We start from the raw sequence: 23821 nt of genomic DNA, 5'->3' as shown, positions 1-23821 counted from the left end.
TCTCACTCACCCTCCACGTGTAATCCATTCTTACTGGTTCTGCCTTCTAAGTATCTTCGAATTTGTATACCTATTTCCATCTTCACTGCTATCACTTTAGACCTGAACTATTGCAAGAACTCTTAACTGATCACTCCCCTTCCATTCATCCTCTCCCAATCCATTTTCTCCACAACAGCCTAAGTCATAGCACATCAATCCTTGACTTAAAAACCCTTTAAAAAAAAAAAAAAAAACAACCCTTCAACCACTTCCATTTATCTTAGGATAAAAAGAAATCTCCTATCATGGTCTAGGCCTCTGCAGACTCATCCTGACTCACTTTCTGCCTTGCTTTCTAGGCTCCAGGCACGCTGGTGTTTCTGTCTTTCAAGCACTCCATGCTCCCTTCCTCCCAGAAGCCTCCATGTACTTTGGTCCTTCCCAGGGGAGTACTTTTCACATCCTCATTCACCCACTTAACTCATTCTTCAGATCCCGGTTCATTATCATTGCACTCAGGAACCCTCCTCATTCCTCCTCCCCCCTCCTCCCACCACTAAATCAGTTCCTCCTGTTATATGTTCTCATGGCTCCCTGCACTCACCACAGTTTGCAATTATACATCCTTTGGTGATTTTCTGTCTCACCCACTAGAGTGTGAGCTACATTAGGGTGGAGATTGTGTCTGTTTCTCCACCATCATCTCATTCCCAGCACCTCAGTACAGAGCCTGGAATGTAGTAAAAACAATAATAATGAAGCTGATGCTAGTGGCTATATTACTGATGCCTAACATGTGCCGTCTTGCTCCTAAGTATCAATACTTTACTCGAGTTAGTTCTCTTAAACCTTGAAAACCCTATGAATTTATAGGCACTCCACTGAGTTTTTTTTTTTTTTTGGCTCAACCTTTTAATAGAAAAAATACACTGATGTACAAAAATGCGAAAGTGTGACAATGACAACATATGGAATTCTGTGATTGAAAGTCCCCTCGAGTGCATGCTGTGGTGCACATGCACCCGCCCACACGTACTCTGGCATGGAAACATAAACTTAATGCAAACCAGTGCTACCAAGAAGCGCCAACATGTGTTCTCCATTCCACCAACCACAGATCTATATCTACTCCAAACATTCAGGAACAAAAAGTACAGCATCTTCCAGGAACAGCAAGGCAGACTTCTTACTCACAATGGACCAGCAAAGAGTACTGCACACTGAAATTTAGGATTGTCATTCATGAGGATCGTCACAATCCCAGCGTAAGGAACAAATCCCCTCGCTCTCCTGACAACATCGTTCTTCTCTAGCCAATGTTATACAGGCCTCAGTCATCAACCACACTGTTATCTCCTTTGGTCAGAAACTTCATACGTCCATTTTGCTTTTCATGAATCTTCAAGACTCGGTGAACTATAGGAACCTCTCTTCCTTCTATGCTAAAAACAACAATTTCTTCCACTCCTACGGGATGATCTTCAACTCGATTTGCTAGAAAGAGAAAAGCTCCTCTATGGAATGCACGTTCCATGCTGCCGCTGAGCAACACCACAGCTGGACTTTCACTTCCGGTTCTAACCGTTAACCCCTTCCGGAGCATTAGTGCCGAGGAGACAATCTTTCCAAAATTTAAGACTAGATAATAGAGCTGCCGCTTGTTCATCCACTGCACATCGTCCAAAAAATCGAGCGATGCCATGGCGGGGCTGGCGAGGGGACACGGGCAGAAGAGAGGGCGAGATGTGACCCGTGGGAGGAACGGCTGGCACACGGGCCAGGCTCACACTAGACAGGACCCCCTCCGCTGAGATCCTGATGAATGAATACAGTCATTTCTCTGCGCCTCATTTTTCTTATTGACAAAACGGAGAAAGTAGTATGTGAGTGAATCACAACCAAAGTTGCAATACTTTATATTTTCTCTAATTATTTACAAATTAAAGAATTGAGCCTTTAAAAAGTTTTCCATGGGTTTTATTTTTTTTCCCATGGGTTTTAAAAACATATGTGTGTGTAGGCACATTATGCTTATACCCTTCACCTTATACAATGTTTCTAATACAATGTTTCTCAACCTTTAAATTAAATTATTGCCACCACCCCATCCCCTGCAAAGAGAAAACATAACTTAAAATGTAAATTATCCCTAACGAGAGAAATTAATAAGATTTCTTTGGGTAGGGTGGAGCTTTGGAGGGCCACACACCATTGTAATTGCTAAGGGTTTTTTTCATATTCTAAGAATTAATTTTTATCCCCTTGGTAGTAATATCACTGCTCCTTTCTTTGAGAATGAATGTTCTAAAAGAAAGAAAGAAAGGAACGGAGAGAAGGAAAGAAGGAGGGAAGGAAGAAGAGGGGGGAGAGGAGGAGTGAACTGGGGCAGCTGCAGTGACCTCATGATGGAAGATGGAAGTTCAGAAAGCAGATGAAGCTGAGCCGGCAGCTTTCAGCACTGTGGTCAGACCCCCTGTGCCCCTGCACGCTCCCCTCTGCCCCTCCTTGAGTGAATGCCTCCTTCCTTCCACATTCCTCCCAACTCTCCCTTCTTAATGGCCACTCTGAAACATGCCAGGTGAGGCTCGGTGTCGTGGGGATATGAGTGCAAGCAGCCAGGTGCAGCTGCTGTCCTCAGGGGAATACAACTTGGCGATGACGGCAGCCCATAGAGGGAAGAGTTGGGAAGAGTTAATGCCATTTGGGGGAATCAAGAAAGGCTTTAGAAAGTAAGATAGCCTTTGCGGTTGGGCTGGAAGGAGGGGCAGGATTTTGATAGACAGTGATAGGAGGGGTGAGGGTGAGGAAGAGAAAAATAAAGGCTTCAAGGGTAGAGGATACCGCCTGGGAGAAGACCAGGTGTAAGAAGTGTGGTGTGATGGTGTGGCATGAAGGGAGGGAGCGGGAACTAAGACTAGACCTATTTTGGAGAATCTTGAATGACAGGCTTAGAAGTTTGCTAGGAACCATTGAAGGTGTCAGCAGTGGAATGACATCAGAAGATATATGCTTTAGAAACCTTAAGGTGGCAGCTGCATGGAAGATGAAGCAGAAGCAGAGAGGAGGAACCCAGTGAACAGGATTTTCCCATGGACCAGGCCAGGGTTTCTCAACCACAACACTTTTGACTTCGGGGGCTCAGTGTTGTAGGGGGCTGTCCTATACATTACAGGATGTTTAGCAGTGTCCCTGGTCTCTACCCACTAGATGCCAGTTGTGACAAACAAAAGTGTCTCTGGACATTGCCAACTGTTCCCTGGGGGAGGGGGTGGCAAAATTGCCCATCTGAGAACCACTGATCTAAGCAAGGACCAATAAGGGACTGACCTGGGGAAGCCACAAAGGAAAAGGAGGGTGGCAACTAGGCAGCTGATGTTTCCAACTCTACAAACATCATAATGAAGGCAAACGTGGAGTCCAAGGGAATTTTCATGTTTCAAGCATGAATGATTGGAAAAAGAGCAGTAAAATTTTCTGAGAAGGAACATTTTAGAAGGGGTGAATAAGGAATTTCATTTTTAAGTGTTTTGTTAGATGTTTCTAGACACACATGGAGGTAGAGATATCCTGTAGGTTATTAATAGGTGCACAGTCAAGTTCTCTTGAACTAATGAATAAGCAAATCAATGGTATGTATCAAAAGAGAGGTTGGAAGCTAGAGATAGGACCATGTGAATGGAGGAAACCACTGTAATAAAATTTAGAAAAATATTAGACAAGAACTGAGTTTAGAACTTTACATAATGTTTTCTGCAAGGGGGAGTAGCAAGGTATAAGCAAAGTTTCTTTTCCATGGTGTAACCCTAATGGTATACAGAACCATATAGAACAAACTGATATTCTTAGGAGTGTAGGAACTTGGCTCAAAGCTCCCTCAAAAAGCACCAGATTTCATTGCAGTTTCAGTTCCATCTTTAAAAATTCTTTTGAAAATATGTATTCCAGCCCATATTATGAGCTAGTTTGTTCTACCATGAGAATATTTTAAAATATTTACTTCCTCCCCATAATGTTTAGGTAGTGTGTAGTGTGGATGGTCTAGTAGATTCTGCATGACTGCTAACAGTTTTACATGTGCTCTCATCCAGGGGTACCCATACCCAAGTTTGAGATACAGGAGGACAGAAAGTGATACAAAATTGGGAGTTTGACAAATCCAAATGCAATTTCTTATCCTGCCACTTACTAGCTGTGTGACCTTAAGCAGGTATCTTGACCTCTCTGAGCCTTGGTTTCTCAACAGTAAAATGGGGCTACTGCTCCCAATCTCCATTATAAAGGTCAAATGAGATAAAATATATAAAGTGCATTGTAGATGTTTAATAGATAGCAGCTCATTTATTATTTGGATGAGGAAGAAAGAAAGGGGGACGTATAGAGGTGGAGAAGTGGTGGTTGAGATACTAGGAATACAGCTTTGGTATTTTAATATCCTGAAACCTTAAGTTGGCATTCCCAGAGTGAAATGATTTTGAAACAATTATCAACTGGCTCAAAAAAGGTAAAAGCATGTGAGAAAAATCTTTGCAATTGACATTTGAATTTCTTAATTATGGCCTGAGAAAGTGGTGTGAAGGGGACCTGCTGATGGTGTACTCCAATTAACTAGCAAGTGGAATGTGAACAAGAGGTAGAATAAAACCTAGAACATTCTTCCCACACCTGTGATACATGGTATGGGAGATCCGAGACTGGAAAAAGTCATGAAAGTGAACTTAAAACCGACCACCCAAAGCTTGGAAAGATCTCTAAGAAAAGAGCTAATGTCAGTAGAACCTGAATGGAAAATCCATACCTAGGACAGAATATTGGTTGTGGTCATGTGCCTTGCATTTTTTAGAAACATTAGAAAATCATTCATTACAAATTCCTTGCACTGTTTTACACACACACACACACACACACACCCCATGGTCCTTATAAGCATAAGCAAATACTATGTTTAAACCAAATTGGACAAAACACATGCTATTCGTTTCTCACCTACAGTAATGGAACAGCCTCTTAACTAGTCTTGTTGCCTCTTCTCATGCCTCTACTTCCCTCATAATCCATTATCTCTACAATAGACTTTTCTAAAAGTGTAAATCAAACCATATCAAAGTTTGGCCAAACAAAATCAGAACTGTTGTAAGTGAAGCAGGGACTTCAAGAATTTATGTAGTCCCATCTCTGCCCTTGCAGTTGACACAAAGCCAACTTTGGGGAAATTTAGGGCTCCTTGGAAAGAAGACCCAAAATTACTAGGCTGGAAGTTCTGTAAAGGGCTCTTTGGCCAAGAGACTCCAAGTGCGAAGGTATGAGTAGCTCTCAGCCTGGTGAGCAACGGGCTATCCACTGGTTAGGAACCTCCTTACATGGTCATGAAGAATATAACATCCCTGGATTATAGGTAGGAATGCTTAGGATCTTCCATAATCACAGTTTGAACCCAATTCCTTCCAGGGTAGGCCATTGGCTGCTTAGGGGCGCACCCATTTGACTGATTTGCCCAGATCCTGGTGGTTTTACCTAAGGCATGTCTGGGTTACTAAGTTTGGCCACATGCTTAGCTTGCCCCAAGCAGCTGCTGTTCCTCTCCTTCCACGTGTAGCATCAGACACACCTTGCTCACCTGCAGGAGATAGGGGCCACGATGCCCTGCAGTCCCTCTGCATCTCCCATCTGGACCACTGCAAGTACTTCCTAAATAGTGTCTCTACTAATTTTTCCCCTTCTCCTGTCCACCCTTTGTTTCTTTGTAATATTCTGAATCTCCAAGACAAAAAAATACCCACCACATCCCAAAGTTAGTACATAATGCAATTTTTTCTCCTTAAAATGACTCCTATAACTTGTGTTTCAAACACACTTTTTAAAAGTTCTGCCCTAAACAATCCTAACCACAATCCTTTTAAAATATTTAATCTATGTGACAGTCCTTCAATATACTGGAATCCTCCAACATCATAGCTCACATCCTTTCCTAATGTGGCAAAATCAGTGGAGTCCCCAGGCTGGTAAAATATCTCTAAGTCTAAAAACATTTGCGGCTATCTACAAGCATGTTTTATGTAGATAAAAATCACAGTATACTGAAGCACAAAAACAACCAAGTCAATGACAGAGAGATTTTGCTATGATCACTGTATCAATAGCAGCTACTATATTTTTAGACATTGTGATCAAGAGTTGAAATAAAGCTAATATCCAGTCTTCCAGGTGCTTAGTAGAAAAAATATATAATTTCTTTAAAACCAGCAAGGGATACTGGGAGCAAATCACCTTCAGCCACTTTTCCTCTAAACTCTCCGATGTTGTCCTCAGATGTTTTACCATGAGGGCAATGGGGATGTAGATAAGGGTCTGTGAAATCCTCAGGTGAAGAGAGGTAAGGGAAGTTTATGAAAACACAACTGATGAAATATCAGTTGATACTGATATTTGCTTCTCGGATCATTTCCATGCATCAGCTGTAGAGAGAGATAATGGTAATTCCCATGCTTGCTTGTCTAAATACCAAAAGAACTCATCCCCTCTAACCAATTACAGGAATGACAGAATGATAATAATCCACCAAACACGTTAACACATTCTCCTATGACCTCAGCATGTTTTTCAAACCTGTTGTGAAAGAACAGTGACAGACAGGCAGGAGAAAAATGCATTGACCTCACTCTGTGCCTGGGCTGAGGCACAGGCACTACCAAGAAGATAGCAGCCTTTTCCTAACAAGGCCTGAAGCCACAGCAGTGTCTAAGAGGCTCTGTCCCCAGAGCCCTTGCAACATCTGGTTGGAGTCAGAGGGTGGGGTAGCTGAGCCTTTGCTGACCACCCTGGTTGCTGGAGAAATGGCCCCAGACACGCCTTAGGCAAACATGCTTAGCTTGCCCCAAGCAGCTGCTCTTCCTCTCCTTCCACGTGTAGCATCAGACACACCTTGCTCACCTGCAGGAGATAGGGGCCACGATGCCCTGCAGTCCCTCTGCATCTCCCGTCTGGACCACTGCAAGTACTTCCTAAATAGTATCTCTACTAATTTTTTTCCTTCTCCTGTCCACCCTTTGCATGAAGGATGTGGCATTTGTAAAGCAAGTTTAGAATGTGTAATTCACTGGCTTAAAAGTCTCCACTTGCTCTCATTGGGTGGAAAACTCATTCTCCTTAACCTTCAGTAGAAGAAACCTTGCATCCTGGCCCCCGCATCTCTCTCCAGTTTTACCTCCCATCCCTTCTCTGCTACTTGCAATGTGCCAGCCACACTGAATTTCACAGTTTCTGAGACAAAGAGGCCCTTTCACAACTCAGTGGCTTTGCACGAGCTGTTCTCTTTACCTTTCATGCTCCCACAACTTCTCCCTTGGGGGAATCCCCCTCTTCCTTCAAGATCCAAGCTCATATGTTATTTCCACAGTAAAGCCTTCACTGAATTTCCCTTCCTCCACCAAGGACAGAGGGAATAATTCCCTATGTTCCTATCACTTTCCACACAGCGCTATGAGGGAGGCAGTGTAGCATAGTGACTAACAGCGTGCACTCCATAGTAGATTAACCGGCTCTACACATGCTCATTCTCTGACCTTGGACAAATTACCTAATCTATGCCTCAATTTCTTCAGCTGCAAAACAAAGGGAATAATAGTAAGTACTACATAGGATTGCTGTGAGGAGTAAATGTGTTAAGCTCTTAAAACGTTCAGAAGAGTACCCCAATCACAATAAGTGCTCAGTAAGTATTAGCTATTAATTATTATGTCCACTAAAATTTTAATACTGTCATCATCTGTTTAGGTGTCTCTCTCTCCCTGTCTAGAGAACAGGATGGGGACTATTTCTTATTCATGCTTTTATTCTTCGTGCCTAAGAGTTCTAGGTACTAGCCTCTCAATAAATGTTTATTGAATAAGTTGATTATTTTCTAGGCGGTAAAATATCCTCATGACTCCAGAGATTATAACTCAGGGAACTTACTTTCTTTCTTTCTTTCACTCTATGGAAAGAAAACATTATGTAAATCCATAAAACACTATCCTGAACAGAGATGCTTGAAGTTAATCTTATGAGTCCCTCTGTGAAGTAGGGGTCTAGAAGCCTGATCAGTCTTTTTTCTACTAGGGCTGTGTGTCTTTGGACAAGTCACCTTCATTCATTTACTCAATATATTCTTGCTGAATATCAATCATGTGCCAGGCGCTATTCTAGGGGCTGGGGAGAAAGCACTGCACAAGATAGGCAAGGTTTCTATTCTCATAGACCTTGATTAGAAAGAGAAAGTGCATTCAACAATGAATAAGAGAAAGAAAAAAGAAAAGTTGGAGAGTTGTAAGTTCTATGATTGAAATGAAACAAGAAAACATGTTAGAAAGTGTCTGGGAAGGCTACAGTTGAAAAGTAAGTCAAGGAAGGCTTCTCCGAAGGTCAACAATAACACTTAGACTTGAGCTTGAGACTTAGGGGAAGAACATTCCAGGTATAAGGGGCAGCTACTGTAAGGGTTCAATGTGAAACTGAGCTTGGAGTGCTTCAGGTATCAGAAGAAAGCCTTTGTGCCTGGAACTTGGGAAGTGAGGATAAGAGTTGTACCGCCTGAGGTCACTGAGGAAGGCAGGGACCCTATAGGCCAGAGGAAAGAATGAGGATTTTATACTAAGTGCAGCCGGTGGTTATTGACAGGTATTGAGCAGGAGAGGAATATGGTTTGATTTACACTTTTAGAAAATTCTATTGTAGAGATAATGGATTATGAGGGAAGTAGAGGCATGAGAAGAGGCAATGAGACTAGCTAAATGGCTGTTCCATTAGTGTAGGTGAGAAACGAATAGCATAAGTTCAGATGGCGTCTGTGGAGAAGGATTTGATGAACCAGAGTCCTGATACTGATCAACTGAATGTAGGAGCAAGAGAAGGAGAAGAATCCAGGATGGCTACTAAGTTTTTGTCCAGAGTATTTGAGGCAATCCTGTTGGCCACACATTCCACAGCCAGGAATACTACTCTAGTCCCTATACAAGGTGACATGGAAGGCTGCAGTTACTGGATAGGACAGATGGACAAGGTATACACTGGAGGTGAGAGATTCAAGAGGTCTTCAAAATGTTAAGTTTGAGATGCCCAGCAGATACCCGAGTGCAAAAGACCAAAAGTTGGATGTACCATGCTTGAGTCCAGTGGGAGAGGTCTGGACTGCAGATATGCAAGTAGGCATCAGTGGCATTCAGACAGCATTTAAAGCAATGGGAGTAGGTGTGATCACCCAGGAAGCACATGCAGTTGAAGAAGAGATATAGTCCCCGAGCAGAGCCCTGGAGAGAACAGCATTTGGAAATGAAGTATTGGAGGCCCACAAAAGAGACCAAGAGGTAGCAGCCAGTATCAAAGGACAAATTCTAGAAGAGTGTGTTGTCATGGAAGCCAAGAGAAGAAAGCATTTCGAAATGGAGGGAGTGGTAAACTGGGTCAAATGCTGCCAAGAGGTCAACTGGGAAGAGGATCGGATTTGGCAAAATGGAAGTCTTTGGTGACCTTGAAGCGATCGGTTTCACTGTTCATCTCTTGGACCCAGTTTGTCTATGTCAAAAAAAAAAAGAAATTGTATTCAAGCATTTTTTAAGCAGAACTACTCCTTTTCTTAAAATAAATCATTAAAAGGATCCTAAGATATGAAAGAGAACAAAATCAGAACTGTTGTAGGTGAGGCAGGGACTTCAAGAATTTATGCAGTCCCATCTCTGCCTTCGCAGTTGACACAAAGGCAGCTTTGGGGAACTTTAGGGCTCCTTGGAAAGAAGACCCAAAATTACTAGGCTGGAAGTTCTGTAAAGGGCTCTTTGGCCAAGAGACTCCAAGTGCGAAGGTATGAGTAGCTCTCAGCTTGGTGAGCAACGGGCTATCCACTGGTTAGGAACCTCCTTACATGGTCATGAAGGCTATAACATCCCTGGATTATAGGTAGGAATGCTTAGGATCTTCCATAATCACAGTTTGAACCCAATTCCTTCCAGGGTAGGCGATTGGCTGCTTAGGGGCGCACCCATTTGACTGGTTTGCCCAGATCCTGCCACTCGGCCACACCTCCAGAAAGCATCTAAAGCCCTTCCTTTGTTGCAAAATGATTCAGTGTCATTTCCATAAAATGTGGGGACCTGAGCATGTGTTCACACACGCAGTCTCTGTATTCTGGGAGTTTTAAAGGGAGACATCCTTTAAGGGAACAGGCCTGCCAGAATAAATTCTTGGTTGTCTTAAAGGAACCACCAAGCATAACATAGCTTGCATAGTCCGTGTTCTCTCAAAAGTGAGCTATAGTGTTGCTCTGTTGGAAAGAATCGCAAAAAGGATGTTTAAGCAAGGTTAGTGGGAGTAGAGGAATATAAGATAATGTGAAGGATCTTTACAAAGTATCCTAAATAAACTGACAGAATGAGATAAATTCTTAATTCACAGGGTGCCCACTTTGCGTCAGGTGCTCTACTAGGCCTGGGAAAAGGGTGGGATAGATGTAAAAAGGGAATTCCTTGGGGATGTACCTTTTGCTTATCTGAACTGAGTCATCTTCCTTCAATTAGTTCCAAGACAGCTTACAATCAGGCTGTTCATTAGAATTTCAGGGTTTTCGCAAGCAGCGCATTCATTCAGATTGCCAAAACATGAGACCCAAAGTGCCTACATCACAATGGTAAAACAACCGCCCCTGACATCTATCTGCACAGACAGACACTCAGTTTACAAAACTTTCTTATACGTTATGAGGTAGAACATTCCTTTAACCTTTGGTTTGCATAGCCTTTATGTTTTCCTCTCATTTTCTCATTAAACTGTGTTGGCTGTTACCCTGTTAGCCGTTTTAGGGTTGTTCTGTTGTGGTGGTTTGTTTCTCAGCTTGCCTCAGAAACAAAGGCCAGACATAAGAAAACATCATTGTGGGGTAGGTACAAGGGTGACTATTCCAGAAGTCTTTGCAAAATCACTGATACCCACCAACTACTGGCTGATGTTTAGCCTAAAGGAAAGCCAGGGCAGTCAGGGAAGCTTTTAATGGGGAAGCAATAGAGGTAAACAAATACTTTGATCTAGATAGCAAATGTCAAGGAATCTACATCGGGAAAGACCCTTGGAGTGTTAACTATCTGACCTTCTCACATCATCACCCACCCTGAGGAGCCCAAAACTTAAGCCAGACCATATCCCCTGGGCTAGCCCATCAGCATGGTCACATCCTCAGAGCAAGTGAAGCTGGGTGATCGAATCTGGGGAGGAGGAAACCCTACTGAACCTTTCTGGGAGCCTGAAGAGTGGGCAGAGGTGACAGGCTTATAAGTGTGACGCATTTGCTCCCTTTATCTTTGCTTTGAGCTCACAGACAGCTCCCATCTGTGAGACACCTTCCTTACAATTTATACTTAATGGTTATAGAAATACTGTTATCTCACAACCACCCTACAGAGGGTGTATATATTAATATTCTTGTTTTACAGAGGTGGCACGGAGAAGTCAAGTTATGTGAACCAGGTCAGAGAGCACGTAACAGAAACTGGATATTTACCTGTTTCTAAATCCTGTGGTCCTAACTGCCCCACCATCTGGGCATACATGAAGCAGGAGCAAGACTAAGACTCGAACCCAGGTCTCTTTTCCTAAAGGACTAAAGCAATCACCTGACATCCTTTTGCCATGTGTTTAGATCTTGGGTTCATGCCTGGAGTTTTGATGTTTGAGTACCTCCCCCCTCTTCTTTCATCTTTTACAGATTTTGTTGTGGAGATGTTCCTCTTGGAAAGTATCTTGTTTGGCAAGTTCCCATGGCCACTGGGGTTTCAACTTGAAGGGAAGCACTAGGAAAATATTTTTGATGACTCTGGAATAGAGGGAAAGTATACCATTCTGGCTGGATTCCACCCAGAAAGCCCTCCCCAGGTTTTGTGGGAGCCAGGGCAACTGGGCAGGGGTGGTGCATAGAGTCCCCTCCCTGGGGTGGAAGGTGAAATGCCATGTGTTCATCTGAGGTTACCTCTGCTCATTTGTAGCCTGAGATTAATGGACCACAGATCCTAATGCAGTGGTGATAGAGATCACACCCAAATTTGCATCTTAATCCTTGGAGTTGAGCAAACATCAAAAGGCTCAGCAGGTTGGTTCAGATCATTATGATAATGATTAATAGCAGGCTTGTTTATGGAGCTTCCATCTCCAGAGCTTGTCATTGCCTTTATGCAGGAGACACTGTTGCATGAGGATAAAAACAACCTTGAGAACTGAATGAGTTTCCCCCAATAAATCAAGCTCTCCCTAAGCTTTCATTCCAGCCGTCCTCCTGAACACCTCTGTAATGTAATCTCCTCTACTCCACTGATTCAAAAGCCATTTTGTCCATGTAAGTGGATATAATGGGAACATTTCATAGACTAATGGATTATATAAATTTCAAATCCATATTATGTCAACGCTAGCTGTATCTGCCTCTCCCTGTAGATCCAGAAAGCTCAGAAGATAAGACCATTTATGATGACTCATCTTTTTATTTGTGACACTTAGCCCAGTGTCCCAAACATAGTAGATGCTCAAGTAAATGTTGGCCATATTGTTAAACTTATGATGTCATAACTATGAGAGTTTTCTATCAGGCACAGCTCCTTTACTTTACAGAGTAGGAAACTGAAGTCCAGAGAGTGGACATGAATTATCCAGGGTCACTGAGTTAGTGACTGGAGCAGACCTGAATCTAGAAACATTGTCACTTGACTAACCTCCCACTTCTCTTTCCATACTATATATTAAAGCCCGGAAATGACAGGCCAATCTGAGATCCCAGCCTCTCAGAAAATCTGCTTTCAGAAAGGTCTGTATGATGTGACCCAGTGTAACCTTGTTGTCAAATCTCTAAGCCTCTCTGATAACCTCCCAAGGAAAAGCTCAACAGTACTGGAACATTCCTAGGATGGAATTATACTAGTCAGGTTTTTAAACTTGAGTCAGAAGGAACAAGAACATATTTTCCTCATATTCCAACTCACTTTGAATTGAAATAGAGAAAAATCAAATGAAAGTTCATAGTTTTTTTTAACATTGCCTAGGAATAGAAGTGGTTCTAAATAAGGACAGATATTAGCATTGCTTATGATGTTAGGAAGTAATGAAAGCACCAGTAATTATTGCCTTTGTTCATTTGGTAACAAAAGGAAAGTCTCAAGTGAAAAAAAAAAAAAAAAGATTTCTGGGCAATTATTTACTCATTCGAAGAGCTTAAAGAAATGAACTCTTATCCTTCCAACCTGATCAAACCAAAAACATCTCCAATTGTTCCTAACATCAGAGACGCAAAAGACTACCAAGTTTTACTTTGGAAGTCTCAAGCCTTGAAAACTAGTCAGATGGTCCACATCTCTGTCTCAAATCATTAGGCCTGTGCTGGGGGCTAATATCTTGGTCATTGACCTCAAGCTCAGAATGATTATTCTTGTAGATGGATGGCTTTGTGCACAACAGTATACTTTCTCTCCAGCCTCTCTCTTGCAATCTAGCAAAGGAACAACATGGTGAGGCTGACTGGATGAAGAGAAGATCAGGCTTATCATGTATTCGGCCTTCTTAGCCACAGAACCTCCCCAGCCAAGGATCCACAGCAGGTCTCCTTTCTAAACGTCGCTGTGTAGCGGTTAAGGTGGTAAGCAGAGTGGCTCAGGACCAGTGGTAAACATATTGGCTGGTTCAAACATGTCTCATTTGGGTTCTAGTGGAAGGAAGGCAATGACACGTACCTGCTATTCTGCAGTTCTTATGGGCCATGTCTCCATCAGGCCCATGGTTGACTTATTTGATGAAAATAAATAAATTAGTGATTCGATGAGATACTGAATGATTTACTTAAATGATTTATTTGATTTTTAAAATGTAATTATATTGTTAATGCACTTAAGGAACTCTAACCGGAGGTTCTGTTTTACCCGTGTTCAAATTCTACTGTGTCACTACACATGTTAGTGGTTAGGTATCTCTCACCTTGAGAATTCTATGATTCTACACTGTTGCTCAAAGTGCTGGAGCTTGCAATTCTTTTGTTTACACACTGCTGAGATTCTTATATAATGTGCTTTGCCTGCCATGACTTCATGAAAGAGAGACCTTCAAGAAAAAAGAATTGCTGTCTAGCAGAGAACAGAGAGAAAGTTTTCAGTGTGTATTAGGGAAATGTGTGAATGAGAGAAGAAAGTGAGAAAAGAATCATTTCAAACAGAGAAAAAACAAGACATGTCATTTCCAAAGTTGTGTCGTTTCTCACTTAAGCACTCAAAATATTCAATGAACTGTTAATACGGTAGCTAACTATTTCTGATTTTTAGAGGCTCATTTATTTCACATAAATATCTGAAGGAAATAAATTAATAAATACTGTAATTATCTTCCTTCCTTCTCATCAGAAGAGAGAGCAGCGTGTTACTGCAAGAGTCCAGGTGTAGGGGTCAGACTTGGGTTCCAGCCCTTGATCCACTCTCTGGGTGATCTTGGCTAATTTTTCAAGCTCTCTGATTAAAGGAGGCATGTCTCTCTGACATGGAGGCATGTCTTCATTTTTAAAATGGAACAGTAGTTTCTCCACTATAAGTGTTATTCTGAAAATTAGCTTAAAAAATGTTAAGAGCATGGAACATCAGGAGTATCTAATGTCTCTTTCCACTCCTCCTGAAATCTTTGGTTTCATGTTCTTTTAAGAAAAACAAAAACAAAAAACACAGACGTCCTAAACTAAATGGGTTCAAATGTGTGCTGTCTTTGTTTTTAGTGTCTTTTTTTTTTTTTTTTTTTTTAGTGTCTTAGCCAAATTGAAGGATGATTCAATTGTTAATGAAAACAGGTGATTAAAAGCAGCACGGCACATTTATCTGCTAGGCAATCTATCAGATAGTATGATTGATCACTCCACTTACTGTATGGGAAAACTTCCCTTGCTGCTAATGAACCCCAGATCAGACTTGGTTGTGAGATGAAGGTGTGTCCCTGAAGGTACAAGGGTCATTTTCTATATGTGTAAAAGGGTACACTTCATTTGATTGCCGCCACACCCAGCAGGAGGACCTGCGTGCTTTGTGGGGCAAGGTGATTGTGTCTACGTGTGTGACGTGTGTCAGGGTTTGGGTTTGTGGAGTCTGCTTGATTGCCACCATATTTTTGTGTAGATTCCTCAAAATATACCACTTGGTTCCTGACCCTCTTTCTGGGGGGAGGGGGTTGGATGGTACTAATGTGACAGGAGTCCTATTACTAGCTTCCCTCTCCTATCACTAGCTTTCCCTCTCCTATTACTAGCTTCCCTCTCGTCACAGCCTCTGTCCAAGCACATGTGTTATATGTACATGTATGTGTACATATTATTTTTAAAAATCACAGTGAACTATTTAAAATTTCTGAAATACTGTATGTAGTGCTCTTTCACTCTGTCACACCTTGGCTGTGCTAGCCCCTCTGCTTGGGACACTGGACAGTCTCTCACACTCACTCATCTTTTTAGAATTAGCTGGGGCGGTACCTCCTCTTGAAGCCTTACCTGACTTCTTCAAGTTAGATGGAGGCATTCCTTTTTCTATTCTTCCTGAACATTTTTTTGATTATAGCACTTTTACGTTGTAAGTTAATCACCTGTTTATGAGCCTAACTTCCCAAACCAATGGTCAGTTCCTTGAAGACCCAGAGCATGTCTTATTTGTTTATCTCAGCATCCACAGTGCCCAGCACAGGACCTGGCATACTGTGAATCTCAACATATATTGAATGAATGAATGAGTGAATAGATGGTTTGGGGTGCAGGGCCGGGTCTAAGTGTGGCTACAGCCCCAAAAGGGGCTGTAAGGCAGTGTGGGATCTTGTTCAGCAACCCCTAAAGTATTAGGACTTCAGAGAGGAAACAGGTCCCTAAGGCAGGTGCGCTGGCTTGTATAATATGTGATAGTTGAGTGGCTAATAGATCAAGTAATTTGTCCACTTTCCTGGGGTGAAGTTTTCAGCTTGGGCTCACCTCAGTTCAGAAAGCTGAGTGCATGATACTGCACGCCTCCTTCAGTGCAGTTAAATTAAGCTTAATATCTTATGACTCAAGAGCTTGCACACCAAGGCTTGGTACTTAATATTGTAATTACCCCTTTTGATTAGAACTACCTTTCATAAGCAAATCGATGCAATGATTTGACAAGCTTGAGGAATTGTGTCTGGAGCTCACCCTACGAGTTCCACAGGGAACTGTAATCATAGTAATTACTATTGAAGCAAGATTCCAGTTCTCGATTTACCAGGAGGTAAGTGAGTAAGAATTACACGCTGAATCCTTTCCCATCTCAGGATAGGCTGTTGGGCTGAAAACAAGGGAAGTAAACACAGTAGGGTCACCAGTCGGCCCACAGGCTGTGGTGTTTCTCCTTTGACAGGGCTCAGCCTATGCGGATTCAGTACATTGACAAGGATGTTTTAGCTGCCCTGTGTGTGTGTCTGTGTGCGTGTGTGTCTGTGTCTGTGTGTCTGTGTGTGTGTCTGTGTGTGTGTGTGTGTGCATGTGTGTCTGTGTGTATGCGTGTGTGTGTCTGTATGTGTCTGTATGTGTGTGTGTGCGTGTGTGTCTGTGTCTGTGTGTATGTGTCTGTGTGTGTGCATGTGTGTCTGTGTGTCTGTGTGTATGTGTCTGTGTCTGTGTGCATGTGTGTCTGTGTGTCTGTGTGTATATGTCTGTGTGTCTGTGTGCATGTGTGTATGCGTGTGTGTGTATGTGTATGTGTGTGTGCGTGTGTGTCTGTGTGTCTGTGTGCATGTGTGTCAGTGTGTGTCTGTGTGTGTGTCTGTGTGTGTCTCTGTGTGTGTATGTGTCTGTGTGTCTGTGTGTATGTGTGTGTGTGTCTGTGTGTGTTTTCCAACTCAACACATACTTGGTGGCACTTACTCTTCTGGTCCATGCTAGTAACTTATGAATACATAGATAAGGCAGACATGAATCCACACACTCTGTCCTTTGTGGAGCTCCCAAAGTAATATTAGGGTGAATGTGGAAAATGAAACCAGTTAGAAGCAGGGTCTGCAATGACCCACAAGGCTTGGCTCAGATTCATTGGAGTTCCAGTCAATTTAAAGATAAAACTTTCCCTGAAGGAAGAGTTCAGAGCTTCACTGGAGGTGTTCAAAGCGTTCTGGGCTAGTTTTTGAAGGACAAATGCCCCGCCAAGGACAGGAGCCTTATTCCAAACCACAAGAGAGCCTTGCAGCCACAAAAGCATTCGGCTTACAAATGAGCGATGCTGCCCTTCTGTTCCATGGCCCCGGTGCTGGCTTCCCTAGGAGGCTGCAACAAGTTCCAAATGCTAAACAGGACCATTTCCCTATGGGACTCACAAGGGGGCTCCGAGAAATGGTTATTTCTTTTCTTTTCCTTGTAGAAATTGTTTATGTTAGGGGCCCCTTACTCTCTGGAAACACGATCTCTTATGCATGCACCCCACAATTATGGCTCCTTACCGTCCATACTTTATGGGTTCCCTCCCCACACCCTCTGCTTTTCCCTCCATCATCCACAGCCTGAAAATTCATTAAAAAATTAACGGCACAAGAAGGAAAATGCCACAAGACCCAGATTACTAGCAGATGCTCTGTGGGTGCTGGCAAGGGGAAAGGCAAGTGGAATAAGGCATTTGGAGGCTAGGGTTTCCTTCCCTGCCTTTTTAAAAGGCTACACAAATCAGATGAGGCAGAACACACCTCCATTCACTTACTCACTCATTCTTTCAACAGAAGTCCTTTGAGTAATAATAGAGTGTGCCAAGCCCACTGCTGGGTTCTGGAGCCACAATGGTGATAATAATTAACATTTATTGAGTGCTTACTACATGCAAGGCACTGTTCTAAATATTTTATGTTTAATAACATGTTAACTCAGTTGTTTTATAACAGCCATATTTTTAATCTTCCAATGAGGAAACAGAGGCACAAAGAGGTTAAGAATTTTTCCCAGTGTCACACAAGCAGTAGGAAGAGGGGTCACGATTGGATCCCAGGCAGTCTGATTCCACAGCCTAAGCCAGGAGTCGACAAACATTTTCTGTAAAGGGCTAGATAGTAAATATTTTCGCTTCATGGGCCATCTGGTCTCTGTCGCAACTACTCAGCTCTGCTGTTGTAGCATAAAAGCAGCCATAGACAGTACGAAAACCAATAAGCATGGCTGTGTTCCAATAAAACTATCTTTATGGACACTGAAATTTGAATTTTATAGAATGTTTATGTGCATAAAATATTTTGTTGAGGTTTTTTTTCAACTATTTAAAAAAATGTAAAACCATTCCTACCTCACAAAGCATACAAAAACAGGTGTTGGGCCATAGTTTGTTGATCCCTGGCCTAAGCTGTGCTGTCTCTCCATTAGTGAATAAGGAAGAATTGTTATCCTGTTGGGGGAGACATACAGACTTAAAAACCTTTCAAGAATCCTTCATCTACATATGTGCTGCCGGCTTTGTCTGATTCACTCTACTTTTCATCCTCTGTCCTCCTTCTGGCTAAATCCTATATGCCTTTCAGACTCCAGCTTAGTCTCCACCTCTTTCAGGGAGCTTTCCTTGACACTCTTCTTATGCCCAGCCCCTCTGTTTTTCCCCACATTCTGTCCTCTCCTCTGTCACAGCACTCTTACAGACACCTAGTTACACATCTGCTCCGGGAGGGCGGCGAGTCGCACCCATCCCTGCTTCCCTGGATTCTGACACGCAACGCATGTTGTAGAATTAACTTATAGGTGGAGGAATCTCTAGAAAGGTCAACAAAGAAGGGAACTTTTGAACTTCGGGTTGAGTAAAAGAGTTCTCCAAGCCAATAAGATGAGGAAGTTTGCTCTGAGGAAAAGAATGAGCTGTACGTGAGAAGACAAGAGGCAGGGATGAGGAAAACATGCAAACATGCGTGTTCGAAGAATCACCAGGGATTGGCAGAAATGCCAAAGGCAAGCGATGAGGCAGAGAACATCCGTATTGCCAAAGCTCTGATCCCTGCAGGCAATGGGAGGACAATTGAAGGGCATTGAGCATGGAAGTGACATGCTCAGGCTTGTGCTTCAGAACAGGGGTCAGAAAACTAGAGCCCATCAACCAATTCCAGCCCAACATTCCACAGTGAAAAAGAGAGGGAGCTGGAGAAGGAACTCAGGGGTGTGTGAGATCCAGTGTGTGTTCATTCCCTCCAACACACTGCTCTTCCCCATCTGGGGATCTAGACTTGGGCTAGGACTGGCTAAATGTCTTTGGGGACCCTGCCAGCCTAGACCCAATCCCAGCTCCCACTGATGGAGTTGAGAAAGGAGTGAGGGACAGATGGTGTAGCCTCTCCAATCTCGCTCCTGAGTGCGTGGGCTGTGTGTAACTCAAGGCTCATGGCCTCTGATCCTGCCATGATCTCCGGGCATGCACCTATTTCGCCTTGAGCCTTTTGTCCTGATCTAAGCATGGGCTACATGTTCTTGAAGGGCCCTTATCATGATAAGATTCTAAACATTAGAAGGATTCCACGTGCCATATTAAAATACCTGTGGCTCAAGAATTTATAAGCGAAGAAAGTTGGAGAAATCAGAAAAGACATGACTCTCACCCTCAAGATACAGAGGTGAGCAGCTATCCAGGGCTTCAGGAGGGAAAGGAGGATCCACAGCAGATTAGCTCTGAGGGGAGGGAGCTTGTTAAGGGGATTTAAAGTCTACCGTCTTAATAACCCTTTGTAGTTCTTTGGCGCCTGGCTTGTCTTGAAGCTCAAAGTATTTTGCAAACATTAGCTCATTAATACCACCAGGAGCCCTGTGAAGTGGGTAGTGTGAATGTCTTATCCTCACTTGGGAACCTTGAATTTGAAGGGAAAGGGGGCTCTGGCTGGTGACTAGTGCAGGGTTGAGGAGAGGCCCCAGGGGCTGGACTAAATTGAATAGTCATTTTTGTTTCTTATTCTACCAGAGGAACAGTGGATGGTGGGAAAAGCATGAGCTCTGGAACCAGCCAAATCTGGATACCAGATCTAGCTAGGCTTCTACAGCTTTGTGAATTTGGGCAAGTCCCTCAACTTTTGTGAAATTCAGTTTTCCCTTGGGAAAGGGGGCTGATGATAAGAAATATAAATGTCATGTGCATGTCAAAGTCATTTGATTATTGGAAGTTTCAATAACTAGATCTAAGAGATTTTTGTTAAAACTCACCAGACATTTGACACAATATGGGTTGTGTGTTCTGATGAATGAGGCTCAGGTATGGACGGATGGGTTCTGAGGTGGGTGGGCAGGAGCAGGAAGGAGGTCCTGGAGACTGCACTGTCTCGGGCTTGTGCAGAGAAACCAACCAACCAGCCTGAGCAGAGTTGTCTTGAGCGAAAACCGAAGAAGGGGCTACGAGGGAAAGGAGTGCAATAGATGATTAGAAGTTCATTTCACCTCGGAAGGGAGCCTCGGAAGGTTTGAAGAGGGAACCAACCTAGACAGATCTGCAGTGTGAAGATTGCTATGTCACCAGCATGGAGAACCAATAAGAGCAACGGTCTTGGCAGCTGATGGGCAAGATTATCCACTGTGGCATGGGAAGAAAATGTTTATAACATCTCCTTGCTATTTTCTAAATCTCATCCTTGTAAAAAGTATTTTTGTGTATATGTTTTAAAGGCAAATATATTTTTAATGTATTATATTTATGTTCTCTCTGTCTGTGTGTCTCTCTCTGTCTCATATAGAGAGAGAGACAGAGCAAGAGAGACAGAAAGATATCAAAATTTTTACTGATAGGGGCACATGATCTAAAGTTTGAAGTCCACTCACTGCATTAGAAAGAGAGAAACTAGATGCAGAATCCCATTTGAAAGTTCTTTTAAGGCATCTGCGGTGAGCTAATGGAAGCCTGGATATAACAGTGGTTTAAATGGGAACAAAAAGGAAAGAATATAAGGAACCTATCACACAGGAAGAAAAGGCAGGACTTAGTAATTTGGGGACTTAAAGAGCAAGTTACTAGAGAAAAAGGAAGAGGCAAAGCTGACTGTGAGATTTCAATCCTTGGCCAAGAGAATGCTGGCACCACCAAAGAAAATGAAGAGGGCAGAAAGGAAACTGTATGGAGCGAAAGGTGAAGAGTTCTGCCTTGGCCAAGTGGGATTTGAAGTAAGGCAAGAGAGACTGAGGAGTTGGAGATATGAGGCTGGGGCTTGGAAGAGAGCCCTGGCTAAAGGTAGAGGAGCTAGGTGTGGAGATGAGTGGGGACTGGGATCTCCTAGGGAAGAAGGTAGGCAGCAAGGAGTCAGCACAAAGGGAGGAGAAGTTCTTGTCCTAACCAAATTCAGTCTTAAGAGAGCCTGCTCTCAGAGGCCAGCTACCATTTCATGTGGTCTCAAGTTTATAGACTCATAGAACACCAGAGCTTGAATGGCCCTTAGAGACTATATAGTTTATGGTTGGCTTGGTCTACGTAACTTTTAAATCACAATCTTAATAGACCCCAAATGTGTCAGTGAGGGTTCTTAGTTGCAAACAACAGAATCCACCCTGGCTAATTTAAGCAGAAAATGGATTTATTAAAAGATATTTAAAAGGATGTCAAAGAATCCTTAGAAAAGCTAGAGAAACAGATTCGTGGCTGTACTTCCAGGAACAGTGTTCAAAACCACAACACAATGGATTATTGTTTGGCAGCAAAAAGAAATGAAGTACTGATCCTGGCTACAACATCAACGAACCTTGAAAACTTTATGCCAAGTGAAAGAAGCCAGTCACAAAGGACCTCATATTGTATGATTCCATTTATATGAAATGTCCAGAATAGGCAAATAGACAGAAAGTTGATTCATAGTTGTTTAGGGCTGGGGGGATGGGCAAGTGGGAGGTGACAGCTAAGAGATGTGAAGTTTTTTGGGGGGCTAATAAAAATGTTCTAAAACTTATAATGATGGATATATAACTCTACGCATATACTAAAAAAAAAAACCATGGAATTGTACATTTTAAATGAGTGAATTGTATGGTATGTGAATATAGCTCAATAAAGCTGTAACACACACACACACACACACACACTCTCTCCATAGAAAGGCTGATGGGTAGATGATCTTTACTGTCACCACTGCCAATGCCAAAGAGGAAACGCCAAGAACTTAGCTTTATCGCAACCTCCACTCTCAGCCTTCCTGACGCCCACTCAGCCGAGCAATCACTGGCTCCCCTGAAAACTTTGCACCTCTGCCACCACTCACATGAGTACATGGGATGCCTGGGAAGATTCCATTTCCTCAAAATACTCACTTCCAATCTGAAGCCCTGCATGGATGTATCCAGCTGATGAAACCAAGAACACACTGTGACCTAGCTGCCAGGGGCCCTGAAAATTTGATTTCTGATCACTACACTGGGAATCAGGAGAATGCCGCCAGAGAAAGGCCAGTCAAAAGATGATGTGGAGGGAGGGATGAATAGGCAGAGCACAGTATGCTTTTAGGGCAGTGAAACTACGCTGTGTACCATCATGATGGCTACATGTCATTATACATTTGTCCAAACCCACAGAATGTACAACACCAAGACTGAACACTAATGTAAATTCTGGACTTTGGATGATAATGATGTGTCAGTGCAGGTCCACTAGTTGTAACCAGTGTACCACTCTGGCGGGGAATGCTGATAATGGAGTAGGCTGTGCATGTGTTGGGGCAGGAGGGATGTGGGAAATCTCTGTATCTTCTGCTCGGTTTTGCTGTGAACTTGAAACTGCTCTAAAAATTAAAGTCTATTTTTAAAAAAAGATGAGGGACAGCCACAAATATAGTAAACATCCACTATTAAAATATATTATAGAATTTCAGAATAAAACTTAACGGAACTTGATGATTTTAAAAGTCCCCCTAAGAGGAATTTTTTTTTTAACCCTAGAAGTAAAAAGCAGCCACATAGTGTATAAAGAGTGGCAGGGGGCTTCCCTGGTGGCGCAGTGGTTGAGAATCTGCCTGCTAATGCAGGGGATACGGGTTCGAGCCCTGGTCTGGGAAGATCCCACATGCCGTGGAGCAACTGGGCCTGTGAGCCACAACTACTGAGCCTGCGCGTCTGGAGCCTGTGCTCCGCAACAAGAGAGGCCGCGATGGTGAGAGGCCCGCGCATCGCGATGAAGAGTGGCCCCCGCTTGCCGCAACTAGAGAAAGCCCTCGCACAGAAACGAAGACCCAACACAGCCATAAATAAATAAATAAATAAATAATAAATAAATTAAAAAAAAAAAAAAAAAGAGTGGCAGGAGTGGTGAGGTGGAATGCACAGGCTTTGGAGTCCACCAGACCTGGGTTTGAATCCAGGTCTGCCCCTTATCAGCTGTTTGATCTCTGTAAGTCACTTCATTTCACTGAGCCTCACCTGAAAAGTGACAATGCAATGCCTACTTCCCAGGGTTTTATTTCTAGGACTAAGGCAATGCATACTAAATAAATCTTAGCTTCTGCCAATAAAAAAGGGAAAACAAATGTAATTGTTTCTATTGATTTTTATTAGATTAGACTCAACTGTTATCTTGATTCCTATATTTTCATAATTTTTTAAAAGATATGCTATTACTGTATTTTATGCTTATGTTGAACTTGTTCTTTCTAGGTGTCCTCTTACAGCATATGGGAGTTTTATAAGCTCAACTACAGGAAAATTGTATAGGAAAAGTGCAAGAAGAAAATACTACAAAATGTCAGCAGTGCTTGTCTCTGGTATGAAGGTAAAAATATTTGTCCTTTTTCTTTCTACTTTTATTACTTTCCATTTTGTTGTGCTCTTTTTAAATAGTGAGAGTGAACTACTTTCAAAAGTAGATACAAATAAATAATCAAACAAAACAGAAAGAGG

General features: G+C 42.6%; 1 protein-coding gene across 1 annotated transcript; it reads right to left on the bottom strand.

The window, feature by feature from the left end:
- Positions 1-1172: 1172 nt before the first annotated feature.
- On the bottom strand, positions 1173-1684 carry LOC118896405 (signal peptidase complex catalytic subunit SEC11A-like). The gene is made up of 2 exons (XM_036854174.1): positions 1360-1684; positions 1173-1267 (listed from the first exon to the last, which is right to left on the bottom strand). The coding sequence occupies exons 1-2, from the start codon at positions 1682-1684 to the stop codon at positions 1173-1175; spliced, it is 420 nt and encodes a 139-aa protein (XP_036710069.1).
- Between the last annotated feature and the right edge of the window lie 22137 nt (positions 1685-23821).

Source organism: Balaenoptera musculus, chromosome 6, assembly GCF_009873245.2.
Source record: "Balaenoptera musculus isolate JJ_BM4_2016_0621 chromosome 6, mBalMus1.pri.v3, whole genome shotgun sequence".
Lineage (NCBI taxonomy): Eukaryota > Metazoa > Chordata > Mammalia > Artiodactyla > Balaenopteridae > Balaenoptera > Balaenoptera musculus.
The sequence above is the reverse complement of the archived record's forward strand: the minus strand, read 5'-3'. Positions and strand labels throughout refer to the sequence as shown.